The sequence below is a fragment of the Scyliorhinus canicula genome, chromosome 7 (assembly GCF_902713615.1).
Source record: "Scyliorhinus canicula chromosome 7, sScyCan1.1, whole genome shotgun sequence".
Taxonomy (NCBI): Eukaryota; Metazoa; Chordata; class Chondrichthyes; order Carcharhiniformes; family Scyliorhinidae; genus Scyliorhinus; species Scyliorhinus canicula.
In genome coordinates this window covers 74,561,841-74,576,360 of record NC_052152.1, presented here as the reverse complement: position 1 = coordinate 74,576,360, position 14,520 = coordinate 74,561,841, and the positions used below count along the sequence as shown (strand labels likewise).

General features: G+C 44.0%; 1 protein-coding gene across 1 annotated transcript in view; it reads right to left on the bottom strand.

Annotated features, from left to right (window-relative positions):
• pola1 (polymerase (DNA directed), alpha 1) overlaps nucleotides 1-14,520 on the bottom strand; it is a 373,540-nt gene that overhangs the window by 342,865 nt on the left and 16,155 nt on the right. The window contains exons 8-10 of the mRNA XM_038802241.1: nucleotides 13,318-13,531; nucleotides 3,938-4,079; nucleotides 1,318-1,496 (exon numbers count right to left, since the gene is read on the bottom strand). Coding sequence (XP_038658169.1) covers nucleotides 1,318-1,496; nucleotides 3,938-4,079; nucleotides 13,318-13,531 — 535 coding nt within the window. The remainder of the gene's footprint in view (nucleotides 1-1,317; nucleotides 1,497-3,937; nucleotides 4,080-13,317; nucleotides 13,532-14,520) is intronic.

Below are 14,520 nucleotides of genomic sequence, written 5' to 3'. Positions count from 1 at the left end.
ATCCAGTTTCCTTGCGTAAGAATTGAGTGTTTGGATATGTAAATGGATATATAAATGGGATGGAGATATATAAATGGGATGGAGCTGCAGTGTGCATGGATTTTCAGATTCGATAAAATGTCACAGGAAGATTGTTGCAAAAATTCCGATACAGTGCAGGAGAAAATGCCACAGCACAGATTTTTTTAAAAACGATTGACAGACAGGCAGCAAAGGGTAGAGTCAGTGAATGTTGCCCAAACTAGAAAATGGTCAGCGGCATGCTCCAGAGGTTGCTGTGCTGGCTCCCTTTCCATTCTAAAGAAGAAAATAAGGACTTGGCCATAGTGTATTGAAGTTTGCTGATGACGATGCTGGTGCTAAAGCAAACAGCAAGAGTAATAGTAAAAGACTCTAGGAGGACAGACAGTTTCATACACTAGGCAGACACAACTTAATGCAGCAGACTGCCATGCAATTAGAAGTTTGAAGGAAAAACGAGCAATCAGGATACAAACTCAATGGAAAGAAGCTGAAGTCTGTAGAGCAACAGAGATAATCTCAGGGTTTAAATTTCTAATTCACTGCAGAAGTGAGTGTCTTGTACAATTGAAAATTTGCGTGCAATAATGGGCTGGGCCACAGTTAAGAACGATGTGTGCAGCTTTGAGCAGTAGCACCAAAATGAGAGCATAGCCTAGATTCTCAAGGATGATACCAGGGATGTGAGCTTAGGCATTAGAAAGAGATGTGCAATACTAGGTGTATTGCAACAGAGAATACTATAATGGATATTCGTACAGTTTTTTTCAAATTAACATTGCTTTCGTCCGGGTGACTAGTGAAAGACTATTCCCTCTGGTCGGGGAGTCAGAGACAAGGGTGGGGGGGTGTCATCATTCTGGAGAGTGATGACCCTGATTTTCCAAACAGTTGAGACAAACACCAAGTAATTATTTGAAACAGAGCTACAAAATAATTCAATTTCTTGCTCAAGCCAACATATATCTATGCACAAGAGGGAAATATTGCAGATGCTTGAAATCAGAAATGAAAAAAAAAGTGCTGGAGAAATTCAACGCATCTGGAAGTCTCTGTGCAAAGATAAGTTTCAAATCCAATAGGATACTTCTTATCAGCGGGTATCTGTAAATTTTAAACTTACCAGCTGACTAATAAGGCATTTGTAATGGACGCTACTTAATTAGTAAGGCGAAACACTTAACAATGCCATCATAACCAGGAAGCAACTAACTTGCTGACAAGTATATTTTCAAAATAGATATTATTCAGTATTTCAGGTTCATAATTAAAACCTTTGAAAAATATTGCCATTACCTGGTTGATGATACTGGTCTTCATATGCATCCACCCAGTAGAATCTGAATACCTGATCTCCTTCTGAACCAGTTACTAATGGCAAACGACCTGCATCTACCTGCACCTCAAGCACCACAGAATTATTTTCACCTTGGTCCATATGATCCCAGCAAGAGGATTCAGTGAAGGTAGAGTTTCTAAACAAGAGGACAGAAATTTAAAAATATGTATAACTTCTTCCTTTTAAGACCAAAATGCAAATTGATGGGACGACAAGGCATCATTTGAGAGACTTTACATGGACTACCTTGGTGAAAACAGAGATGTCTATGAATGTTGTCAATGTGGACTTCCAGAAGGCATTCGACTAGGTTAGACACAAGAAACTAGGAAGTGTGCTAGTGAGGGGAACCTGCGACATGTGCTACTGATGTGGGGGGAGGAGTCAAATTGTGGGCAAAATAAATTCTGGCTAATTGGTGGGATGTGCTCCAGAGGTCTACACTTAGCTTAGGGTAGTTACAGAGGGATTACTACTTCGGTTAGGGGAATCTGGAACAAGAGGGCATAATATTAAAATTAGACAGTGAAGTTAGGAAACATTTCTTCCCCCACAGAAATCAGAAACATTACTTCAAAAAGCTGTGAATGCTGGGAAAACTCAAATTTCCAAAACTGAGGATGCCATCCATACATAGGATGTCAAGTGATATAGAGCAACATGGATGAATGAATTTAGGGTACTAACCGCTATGATCTCACTGAATGGACACTTTAAAAAAAAAAAATGTTATGTGGCCAATTCATCTACCCTGCACATCTTTGTGAGAGTGAGACCCACGCAGACACGAGGAGAACGTGCAAACTCCACACGCACAGTAACCCGGAGCCGGGATCGAACCCGGGTCCTCAGTGCCGTGAGGCAGCAGTGCTAACCACTGGGCCACCAGGTCGCCCACACTGAATGGACACTCCTGTCCCTATGATTAACTGTTATTTTTGTATCGCCATGCATGAAACGGCAGCTTTGCACAAAATTAAGTGGCCAACATCCTAAGAGGCTTCAAGAGGGACACGACAGGGGAGCCTCAGGTTCTGAATGAGGAAGGCGATATCTGTGTGGAACTTTTCTTCTTATTCATACATCCTGCAGGTGCGTTAATATGCCAAAGTACTTAAAACATAAAAATGCTATTGAGGGCTTCCGCAAGTAGAGGGAATGAATTTATCCTCACCAGCTTAAGGATATTAGTCTCTTCTCCAAGCTTTTGAACTAGTTTTTTTAATTCTTAGCTACCCTTCACAAAATTACAGGCCAGACTCCCAACCACCAGAATTTCAGCCCAGCTGAACTCCGACCAAAGACTATATCCTAACCGATTACCAGATTCATGCACCATTTATTTGCCCCATCAGCATTTCCGAGAGTTAACAGGGGCAATTTTCAGTGGCTTCTTTAGGCACTAAGGAACCTCCAGGGTTCAGTTTGGTTTAAGTTTTCACCTTGGCAACAATAACAAAAAAAAGAGTTGTAGCAGACCAAATGGCTGTCTGGAGGATCATGAAGGGATCAAATGCTGCATAAGTGACCTACTACTGCTCATCAGTGAGGCAGCATGGTATTTTGCTGGATAACACTTCCATTTAATGACCACTCCAAACAGTGACCAGCAGGACAGGGAGAAACAAGTTGTTGCAGATGATTTTGAACACTACGTAAAGGCATACTTCACTTTTTACTGCTCACTTGCTGCTGGAGGTTTGAAGAGGGCTTTGAAACACATCAGGAGAATTTGTCAAGATTTCATCAGCACTCTATCAATACTGAATCTGGAAAATCTCTTGAGAACTTCAGCTATAAAGAGTCGGTGCTGTGCTACTCTACTCTAACTAATCAGACAACTTACAGGAGCCTGCAGGAGAAAAGGAGGATTTGGTCATGAATATCTTGCTGGGGGGGTGGGGGGGCCTCCTTTGGTCTGCAGTATAAATGGGACGCATTCAAAAGGTCTGGCAGAGAAGAACGAGCTGCTGCCAAAGTTGGGGATAGGAGTGAGAAAGTGGATTCCTTCCCCCACGGTGGGCAGAGGACATCCCCCCCCCCCCCCACTTTGAATCACCTCCAGTGCCACATCGGAGAACCTATGTGCCATCTTCCTCCATCAAAGTCATCCTGAAACCTGCTGCTCTATCAGGTACTCCACAAATTTAGTGAAAGAAAGTGCATGGAGCCTTCATGTACTGAGCAACGTTCCCTCCAATTTCCCTTTGCAGTGCAAAGACTGTTCATTGAATTACACGGATACTTTGAGATTTCTGCACAGCCATACACAAGTGCATCTTAAAAGGGAGCATTGGTTGTGAGCAGCCCATTTGTTCCCTGCAGTTATTCCCACTTTGTTGCACGCTCTTGCACCGTACACAGAGGGAATATTGACACTGATCCACTTTCAGAGTATCAGTACTTTCTCGAGTACCAACTTTGCAGGAGTCTGGTTCAATGTCGCCAGGCAAAGCTGCAGGCAGAAGACAGACTCAGCACAGCTTCCGTTTAGTGCCTGTTCCATCCTTTCATGAAAATAACCTCCATAACATACAACAGTTATTCCCAAAATGTTCTTTTCACCAATCATCTTACACAGATGGCTTGTCTTCCTCCTTGGGCTCTTCTACTTGGTTGCTTTTTTCAGGTTTCATTTCAATTTCTGCAGTGGAGACAGATTCAGTTTCCATGGGCTCATCAAAGTCTCCCTCGTTGAACTCCATTGCACAGGGGTCATCTGCAAATCAAAGTCCACAACTTGAAACACACAGACAGGAGTTAGACAATGCTGTTGTTTTTAGGTTTAAATGGGGAATCTCTGAAAGGATTCTCTGTTTCACTCTCTCCATAGATGCTGCCAGGTCTGCTGTGTATTTCCAACATCGGGAATATGTTTTAAACACAAAACAGATCTATTGAGTTATAAAATATCTCCTCAAGTGTCAGCCACTGCTTAGCTTCAGTGCCTATACTTCCTCAGGAATCTAACGAAATTCGGCATGTCCACATTGACGCTTTCCAATTTTTACAGATGCACCATATAAAGCTTCTATCTGGCCCAAGACTGGAAGAAACTAGAGTCATGAACACCGCCCAGTCCATCACACAAACCCGCCTGCTATCCATTGACTCTGTCTACACCTCCCACTGCCTTGCAAAAGCAGCCAGCATAATCAAAGACCCCTCCCACCCGCGTTATTTTCTCTTCCAACCCCTTCCATCGGGCAGAAGTTACAAAAGTCTGAGAACACGCATGCACTAACAGATACAAAACCAGCTTCTTCCCCGCTGTTACCAGACTGTGACCCTCTAATGGACTGATCTGATCTCTCCAAGCATCTTCCCTACTGAGTAGCACTACACTTTGTCTGCTTCACTCGATGTCTATGTATTTACATTATGTATTTAATCGTATGTCCTAGGTCTATCATGTATGGAACAATCTGCCTGGTCTGTACACAAAACAATACTTTTCACTGTACCTCAGTACACATGACAATAAATCTTAATATAAATCTTACCTTTCACCTATTTTTCCAGCCTGTATCAGTCACAGAATCAGAGATTCATTAAAGCTCAAGAGGTGGCCATTCAGCCCATCGTGTCTGACCAGCTCTTTGAATCAGTAATATCAGTGTATAGTGCCACAACCCTGCCTCCTCCCCATAACCCTGCTTGATGTGAATAGATCAAGAGGTTTGAGGCTCAATCCATGATCTGCGCCAATCCAGCAACTGAACTCAGTGAGGATGAACCAGGGGCACCAATAGGTACGAATGTCTGCAAGTTGAGGATTGATAGGGAGGCGATAGGGGCGAGAAGCTAAAACCTGCCAGCGCTGTAGAGCCGAACCAGTAATCAAGCTGGAAAGTGCGAATTGTATATTGCAAGTAGGTAACAGTGGGATTGATGTTACCACTCCTCCCTTCCCCTGACGATGCTCCAAGATCCCAGATCACGAATGTGAAATAGGGCATCACAGTAGCACAATGGTTAGCACTTCTGCCTCAAAGCGCCAGGGACCTGGGTTCGATTCTGGCCTTGGGTGACTGCTGTGTGGTGTTTTGATGTGGAGATGCCGGCGTTGGACTGGGGTGAACACAGTAAGAAGTCTTACAACACCAGGTTAAAGTTCAACAGGTTTGTTTCAAATCACTAGCTTTCGGAGCACTGCTCCCTCCTCAGGTGAATGAAGAGGTATGCACCTGAAACCAGAGGAAAGGACGCGGGAGTGGGCCTCGGTAGGGTGCTCTTTCAGAGGGACTCGATGGGACGAATATTCTCCTTCTGCACTGTAGGAATTCAAATGCTGCCTGAGCTTGACTCACTACATTCAGAAAAGAAGAGAAATTTGGTTGGTGATAGTCAAGAGCAGCGGACTGAAATTTTCATTTTTGAGGCATAATGTCAATGAGAGCTTCATATTTTCATTGCTCTCCATGTCTTTAAGCATATGTTGAAATTAAAATACGTAAGAATACTCATTTAGCCTGCACGGAGTAATTTCACTCCAACAATCATCAACCTATTAATCTCTCATAACTACTTTTAAATAATTAATAGCTAACCAAGTAATTACAATGATAGGTCTAGTGTGTGGCTGAAGAAAGCAGGGTTAGCATGCTCTCTGCTTTTGTGATCTAGTTTCCTCATTTTTAGCTAAACATGAAAGTCTGGCCCGTCAGTACAGCACCTCTCCCTCCTCGTGGCGATATAGGAAAACTGGGTCCCTCGCAGCTCCAGGCTAAAGCTTCAGGGGAACTCGAAGGAGGTTTGCACCCAGTTTGAGACAGCGTTTCAGGTCCTCAAACTAAACGGGAAATTCTATCCTGTTATGATCACTCTTTCCAGGAAGATTCCTGATTATGAGATCATTATTTTTTCTTTCTTTAGAGTACCCAATTCATTTTTTCCCCAATTACGGGGAAATTTTGCATGGCCAATTCACCCACCCTGCAAATCTTTTTAGGTTGTGGGGGTGAGCTGCATGGCTCATTTAAATACATGTTCAGTGGATTCTCCCGGCACTCAACGGCCGTGCCTGGGAGACCTTGCCAGGGCACAGTTTAGTACTGGTCCACAAAAACATGGTCCAGGTGTAACAGCGCCTAGGGGGTCTTCCAGGATATTGGAGACCCCAGGTGGTCGGGGACGTGGAGGTGGCACCCTGGCATTCCTCCTGGCACCCGAGCACCTTGGCATTGCCAGGCTGGCAGGGGCACTGCCAGGGTTCCAGGCTGCCTGGGTTCCAGAATGGTAATGCCATGGATTGGGTCCAGGGGGACCTTACCAGGTAGAGGGCGGTAAGGGAGATCGGAGTGCAGCCTCGGCAGGGAGACACTCCGAGGCCTAAAAAAAACCGGCAAAGTGCTGTTGAATAGCGAGATGTTCCTCAGCACTACAGCCACCGAGAAACACCCTGCTAAACGCGCCTGAAACCAGACATAGAAATGTTTCCGGTGAATCGTGGCCAATAAAACACAATACTCAGGTACAAAAGATATTTGTCCTGATTTTGCTGCAATATTGATGGTGGGACCTGCAGTGTTTGCAGCCTCTAAAACTGACAACACCTTCTGGAGTTTGTACATACTCAGTTAAACACAGAGATCCAGAAGCTGCGATCAGTGATTCAGTGCTTCTTGATAAGGTGCACAGTTGAAATCTCTTCAGCCTGCAGGGATAGATTGGTTACAGTACAGGAGGCAGCCCTCCAGCCCATTATGTCCATGCCGGCGCTCTGCTAGAGCAATTCAATTCGCCCCATTCCCCATCCTTTCCCTGTAGCCCAGCTCTTCATCCAGTTCCCTTTTTAAAGCACAACTGAACCTGCCTTCACAACCCTCTCACGTGGTGCTTTCCAGATCCTAACCTATCTTAAAGAAAAGTTTTTCCCCAGGTCGCCACTGGTTATGTTGCCAATCATTGTACATCAATGTCCTCTGGTTCCCGACCTTTCAGTCAATGGGAACAAACCCGTTTTAGACAACTATCAAAACCTCTATCAAATCTCCTCTCATAGTCCTCTTCTAGGTGTATGAGCACAGCTTCTCCAATCGATTCACAGAACGAAAGTCTGTCATCCCTGGAACAACTCAAAACGTTTCTGCACCCTCTTCATTTCCTTCTGAGATTGTGGTGCCCAGAATTGGTCACAATACTCCAGTTGAGGGTGAACCAGTGTTTTATAAAAGATCCGTCATAATCTCCTTGCTTTTGTTCTCTATGGCCTTCTTTTTAAAGCCCGTTTGCCTTTTTAAACCACTTTCGCAAACTGCACTGCCACTTTAAATATATGATATCTCCAAGTCTCTGTTCCTGCACCCCCTTTAAGTTATTTGCAGGGTATGTGGCACAATGAGTAGTGTCTCTGCCTCGGAGCCAGAAGGTTTAATTCCCACTCCAGGACTTAATGGCCAAGGAAGGTGCATTCAAAACGCAGCCAAAGAGGTCAAGTATCAACTTGTAAATCCTTTCAACAATGCCAATTGTAGGCATTCAGAGTGAAAGAGATTCCTGGCCAGCCATGTGATGACAAGAAATTGGAGCCTCGACCATTACTATACATAGCTCCAGGCTACAAGAAGCATCCAAGTGCATGTTGCCGCAGCAAACCTGGGCCCCGGGTGTTGATTGGCTCAGGTATTCAGATGCGGATCAGATTTGTACCAACCGTAAAGGGCTTGATCCTATGTCAACTAAGGGGAAGAGCTGCTCCCTATCCATGCCCCTCATAATCTTGTAGACCTCGATCAGTTCGCCCCTTCAGTCTTCCCTGCTCCAGCGAAAACAACCCAAGCGTATCCAACCTCTTCATAACTTAAATGTTCCATCCCAGGCAACCTCCAGGTGAATCGCCTCTGCACCCCCTCCAGCGTAATCACATCCTTCCTATAATGTGGTGGTCAGAATTGCACAGAATGCTCAAGCTGTGGCCTCACCAAAGTTCGATACAGCTCCATCAAGACCTCCCTGCTTTTGCGATCTATGCCTCGATTGATAAAGCCAAGTGTCCCACAAACCTTTTTCACCATCCTATTAACCTGCCCTCTGCCATAAGAGATCTATGGACAAATACTCCACGGTCTCTTTGTTCCTTGGATCTTCACAGTATCAGTCCATCAATTGAATACTTCCTTGTCACATTATTCCTTCCAAAGCGTATAACCTCACACTTTTCAGGGTTAAGTTCAATCTGCCACTTTCCTGCCCATTTGACCATCCCGTCTATATCTTCCTGTAACCCAACACACTCACCATCACTGTTAACTACCCGGCCAATCTTTGTGTCATCCGCTAACTTACCGATCCTATCCCCCACAGTCACCTGTGCCATTTATATAAATGACAAACAATAGGGGATCCAGCACAGATCCCTGTGGTACGCTACTGCACACTGGCTTCCAGTCACAAAAGCAGCTGTCTGTCATCACCCTCTGTTTCCTAGAACTAAGCCAATTTTGAATCCATCTCATCAACCTTATCAAGTTACCCTGTATCCCATGTCTCATTAATCCTCAATCAATAACAAAGAAATGAACTGAGGGAACTTGTCCGATAAACTATTAGTCTCACAGCAAAACCCCTTCAAAAGATTATATTTTATTTAATGATGTGTAACTAGATTTTTAAACAGTGTACTCTCTGCATAATTACTGATGTAAAAGCTCTGGCTTGGGGAAACTAATTTTATACTGAGGGAATGTCAAATATTTATGAAGAAAAACACATTTGACTTGTTTTTTTTTTAAATCTATATTTCAGCTCCTATCTTAATCCCATATGTACAGATCTGTGATTGTTTTCACTCCCTTTAAATGATACTAAAGAGTGACGGTTAACCAGGGCATTTTACATTCTGGTTTGCTGTCTGTGAGAGTACTTCAATGTGATTAGTTGTTTGTTCACATGACATCGCTGTTGCCAGAAATCTGGAATTCCTTTCATTGGGCACCAGATTCAAAATAACTTTTGAGAAAGGGGAAATGAAAATGAAATGAAATTAAATGAAATGAAAATTGCTTATAGTCACATGTCGGCTTCAAATGAAGTTACTGTGAAAAGCCCCTAGTCGACACATTCTGGCGCCTGTTCGGGGAGGCTGCTACGGGAATTGAACCGTGCTACTGGCCTGCCTTACTCTGCTTTAAAAGCCAGCTATTTAGCCCAGTGTGCTAAACCAAAACAGAGATTGGTAAATCTTTATTTTTATTAAAGATTATCGGGCAATGACGTCACCTACTTATTGAGCAGATATCCATTCCTTTTATTGTAAGCTCTTCTGCAACAGTAGCACAGCAAATAGTGAATCTGTACCAGCTAAGAACCTATGCATAAACCACAAAGCCACTGTCTGGTCCTGTCCCACATTAAATAAGCAGGGTAGAGACAGCTGCATAATAAGCTGCGAATGATTGCACCTTCAAAGTGCACAAAGTGACACACTTCCCGGAGTTAATTTTTTCATCATAGAATCCCTACAGTGCATCCCTACAGTGCAGAAGGAGGCCATTCCGCCCATCCAGTCTGCACCAAAACATCACCCCCACCCTATTCTTGGAACCCCATTACCCTACCTACCCTGCACATCTTTGGATACCAAGGAGCAATTTAGCATGGCCAATCCACCTAACCTGCTCATGTTTGGACTGTGGGAAGAAACCTTGACAATTATAAAACCCAGCTCCAAAGTGATTCAGTATTCACAGTACTATATTTGTGCGATGTGCCGTATTGAACGGGATACTGCTCAAATTAGTTCACATCAATATTTTCATCTAATTATATGCACAGGCCTTTTCTCAGGAAGTCATGTGTCGCAATCAAACATCCTTCCGCACCGCAATCTCTAAGCTTTGTTCTACCACCACCTGGTGGATGCTGAATGAAAAACCACACACTGCACAGGAGCCAAACTTTGCATTTCCCACTTCTCTGTCAACTGCTCAGATACACCGATATCCAGAACGACACTGAAAGTTAATGAGATGATTTCCCCGATGTCCTCTGTATGTGGAGTCGATTGCAACTTCTCCCCCACCATCGCAGCAACCATCACGCCCCCTCCCCCCCCAGCACTTCGCCATCAGTATTTTCATTTACTATTTAAATGTCATCACTACAGCGACTTAGTTCTATGAACCACTGACTTGTTGTAAAAGGCATTAGGCATAAGAGGCGACACAGGTCAAAATCTAATTTAAAAAAACATGCAACCTAGTATAACTCTTCTAACTTATGGACTGTCGGGGAATTATAAACTTCAACTGTAAATTTTAAAAGTGCCTCGTCTACAGTATTGCACTCAAATCAGAAATTCAGCCAACAGATTCATTCTCTATCAATCTTAGACCCCAGATTCAAAGCCAAAAAGTCAACTTGTTCTCCTAAACTCAAGATCTGTCCTCAATCCAAAGGTTGAATCGTATTTACTTGCTATCTTTTTAACCACTTCTGTCTCTTCAGCTTTTGGATTTTTGTTCTATCTCATCTTTTTGTGTCCCACTCTCCAGTCCTTTGCACTGTTTTCGAATATGTTCTCTGGGTTCTGTCATTCCGCCACATTAGCAAAATGTGCCGTTAAATGACCTTGACTTAAAAGCTTAATTGAATATTGGTGTGACCAATTCTACTGTGTTGCCAATGTACAAAGATAGGGGTAGAATTAGATTGTGGTTAATTATATACTGATCATATTAAATGCTCTGCCCATTAATAGTCAAACCCAGTATATTACCTGTCATCGGGATTAGTGTATGACGTAGACCAAAATCCTGTTTACAAGACATGCAATGAAATAATTGCAAGCGGGAATGGTTCAGCGCGGTAACTTAAAGTTGCATCATACCGTTAACAGCAAGTTCAAAGCTCCCTCCCTCCAGGCACAGCCAACAATGCACTCATTTAAAAAATGTATATACCCTTAATTTGCTGACCATTAATCAACAAACCACATTGAACAACAATTGCACGGCTCGGTGGCACAGAACATAGAACATACAGTGCAGAAGGAGGGCATTCGGCCCTTCAAGTCTGCACCGACCCACTTAAGCCCTTACTTCCACCCTATCCCCATAACCCAATAACCCCATCTAACCTTTTTGGACACGAAGGGCAATTTAGCATAGCCAATCCATCTAACCTGCATGTCTTTGGACTGTGGGAGGAAACCGGAGCACCCAGAGGAAACCCACGCAGACACAGGGAGAACGTGCAGACTCCACACAGACATTGACCCTGCAGGGTGTCGAAGCTGGGATCCTGGCGCTGTGAAGCCACAGTGCTAACCGCTATGCTACCGTGCTGCCCAATCTGGCTCGCACTGCTGCCTCACAGCTCCAAGGACCCGGGTTCGATTCCGACTTTGAGTCACGTTCTCCCAGTGTATGCGTGGGTTTCCTCTGGGGCTCCACTTTCCTCCCACAGTCAAAAGATGTGCAGGCTAAGTGGGGTTGCAGGGGATGGGCCGAATGGCCTCCTTCTGCACTGTAGAGAGTCAAAGGCAAATAACCCGAGTCACAAGGAGCTGCAAAAGTGCTTAGTGGGCAATTCACTCAATCTATCCAGCCAATTTGGTTTACCTCAATGTTACTTCAAGCAGCACTGAACAGGGTAGAGATAATGGATCGGACAATACACACTGGCTGTAGTGCTGAAGACATGTCTACCAGAGTTAGCTGCTCCTCAGCCAAGCAGTTCCAGTCCAGCTATTATATTGGCACCCTCCAGCCAGTATGGGAGATTGCTGGGGTAGATTCTATGCACATAAATTGAATAACTCCAGCTATTCTGTATAAACCAATTAAATTAAATCAAATGAACTGAGGGACAAAGTAAAGGGGGAAGCCCCTTAATGGCACACTGCCTTTAACAAAAACAAATCACAAATGAAACTTGGGTCAATAAGGCAACCCCGTCTTTGTGATGCGCACCGAGCACAGAAGGCCTCGAGGGTGCCAGTGGGCACTGCATGCTCAACCCCCAGGGACAGCCAGCCGCAAATGTAGCCATGGTGGAGGGGCAGATAGTCGGGTCGAACAACCCCTTCGATCGCCTGCTATCTGGACTAGTTGATGGCGAGTTTGGCCAGGCCCAGGAGCAGGTTCACAAGGAGGTCCTCCTCCTTTACCCCCCTCTCCGCACCAAGTGTGGAAAAGTCCAACTTGATCAATTATCATCCAAACAGCTTCCTCTAAATCTTCAGTGAAGCGATGGAAGGAGTAGACAGTGGTACTGACTCTGTTCAGGAAGCACCGGGCTGCAAACCTCATCATAGTCTTCAGTGAAACACGGGGCAAAAAAATCCAAGACTTGGCCACCTAAGCGGCATTGTGTGGTAATTATTAACTGGATTTGGCCTATACTTAAAATTGGATGTTGCTTGGGAAAAGGGGTGTCTCAGTGAGTTCAGGGAATGTGGGTATATTTGGGGAATAAGAGGTAACTGCAGATAAAACTGCATGTTTAGTTATTCATATAAAGTGTTCTAGATTATCTTAGTTTTTTCTCGTGTTTGTTTTTCTTTTACTTCAATAAATATTCTTTATTCATTGTTTACACAACAACTGGTCTGGTTCCTCACTGGGTTGTACATAGGTCCTCACATTATTCCAAACAAAAGTACGCCACTAGGTACCGATGTTTCAAGTTATGGGCTTTGAGACACTCTCTCAGGTAACATCAGCGGGATTCTTAACATAAGCCAAATAGAGAGAATAGGGAGAAATACACATAGGGAGAAATACACATGGATTATTAAGAGTGTACCAAAACAAAGCTACATACACATGGATAACAGGATCACAATATCCATTAGATTCTGACTAATTAAATACCTTTCGGTTTGGAATTACACACAAACAATTAGTCAGCGAGGTATTGCATTAGAGGGTTGCTCAAAACCCTTGGAACAAGACCACAGCATGACTCACTGCCCTCAAGAGACAAAGGATAATAGATAAATAAAAGTTTTATACCTTCAGCCAGTTCTTCTTTTACGATCACAGCCTCCAGACGGTCCCTTTTTTCTACCGATTCCGCCCTCTTTCCTTCTTGCTTCACAGTCATCTGTTTAACGGAGGAACTCACAGGCTGGACTGAATCCACAATGCTGGCCACTTCTTCAGCAACAACCGTTTTCCTCACAGAATTGTTCTGGTGATTAGAACGGAGGACTGGAGAAGCTTGAGGCTTCAAAAAATAAAGTAAAACAAAGGAATGCAAACTTTAACTTTATTTGGGAAATAGCCGATAATTGAACTGAATTGAATTCAACAAATATTACCTGAAGAATTGTGTTATTGAAACAATGCAGCATGATAGTCATATTAAAGATCAAAATATTGTAAGGAGGGTGTCAGGGGTCATCAAAGACCTTTCTCACCCACAGCCCCAAATTCCTTGCTTTTGGCTGCTCTCCTCTCTGGTTCACTGCTATACCCAGTGTTTGTTCACCCATTTGAGACATGGATAGAGCAGGGACAGGAATGGTTGTTGCAGGTTCCGGGGTTTAGGTGTTTTAGTAAGCTCAGAGAAGGGGGCAAAAGAGGGGGAGGTGTGGCGCTGCTAGTCAAGGACAGTATTACGGTGGCGGAAAGGATGCTAGATGGGGACTCTTCTTCTGAGGTAGTATGGGCTGAGGTTAGAAACAGGAAAGGAGAGGTCACCCTGTTGGGAGTTTTCTATAGGCCACCAAATAGTTCTAGGGATGTAGAGGAAAGGATGGCGAAGATGATTCTGGAAAAGAGCGAAAGTAACAGGGTAGTTGTTATGGGAGACTTTAACTTTCCAAATATTGACTGGAAAAGTTATAGTTCGAGTACATTAGATGGGTCATTCTTTGTACAATGTGTGCAGGAGGGTTTCCTGACACAATATGTTGACAGGCCAACAAGAGGCGAGGCCACATTGGATTTGGTTTTGGGTAATGAACCAGGCCAGGTGTTAGATCTGGAGGTAGGTGAGCACTTTGGAAACAGTGACCACAATTCGGTGACCTTTACGTTAGTGATGGAAAGGGATAAGTATACCCCGCAGGGCAAGAGTTATAGCTGGGGGAAGGGCAATTATGATGCCATTAGACATGACTTAGGATGTGTTGGTTGGAGAAGTAGGTTGCAAGGGTTGGGCACACTGGATATGTGGAGCTTGTTCAAGGAACAGCTATTGCATGTTCTTGA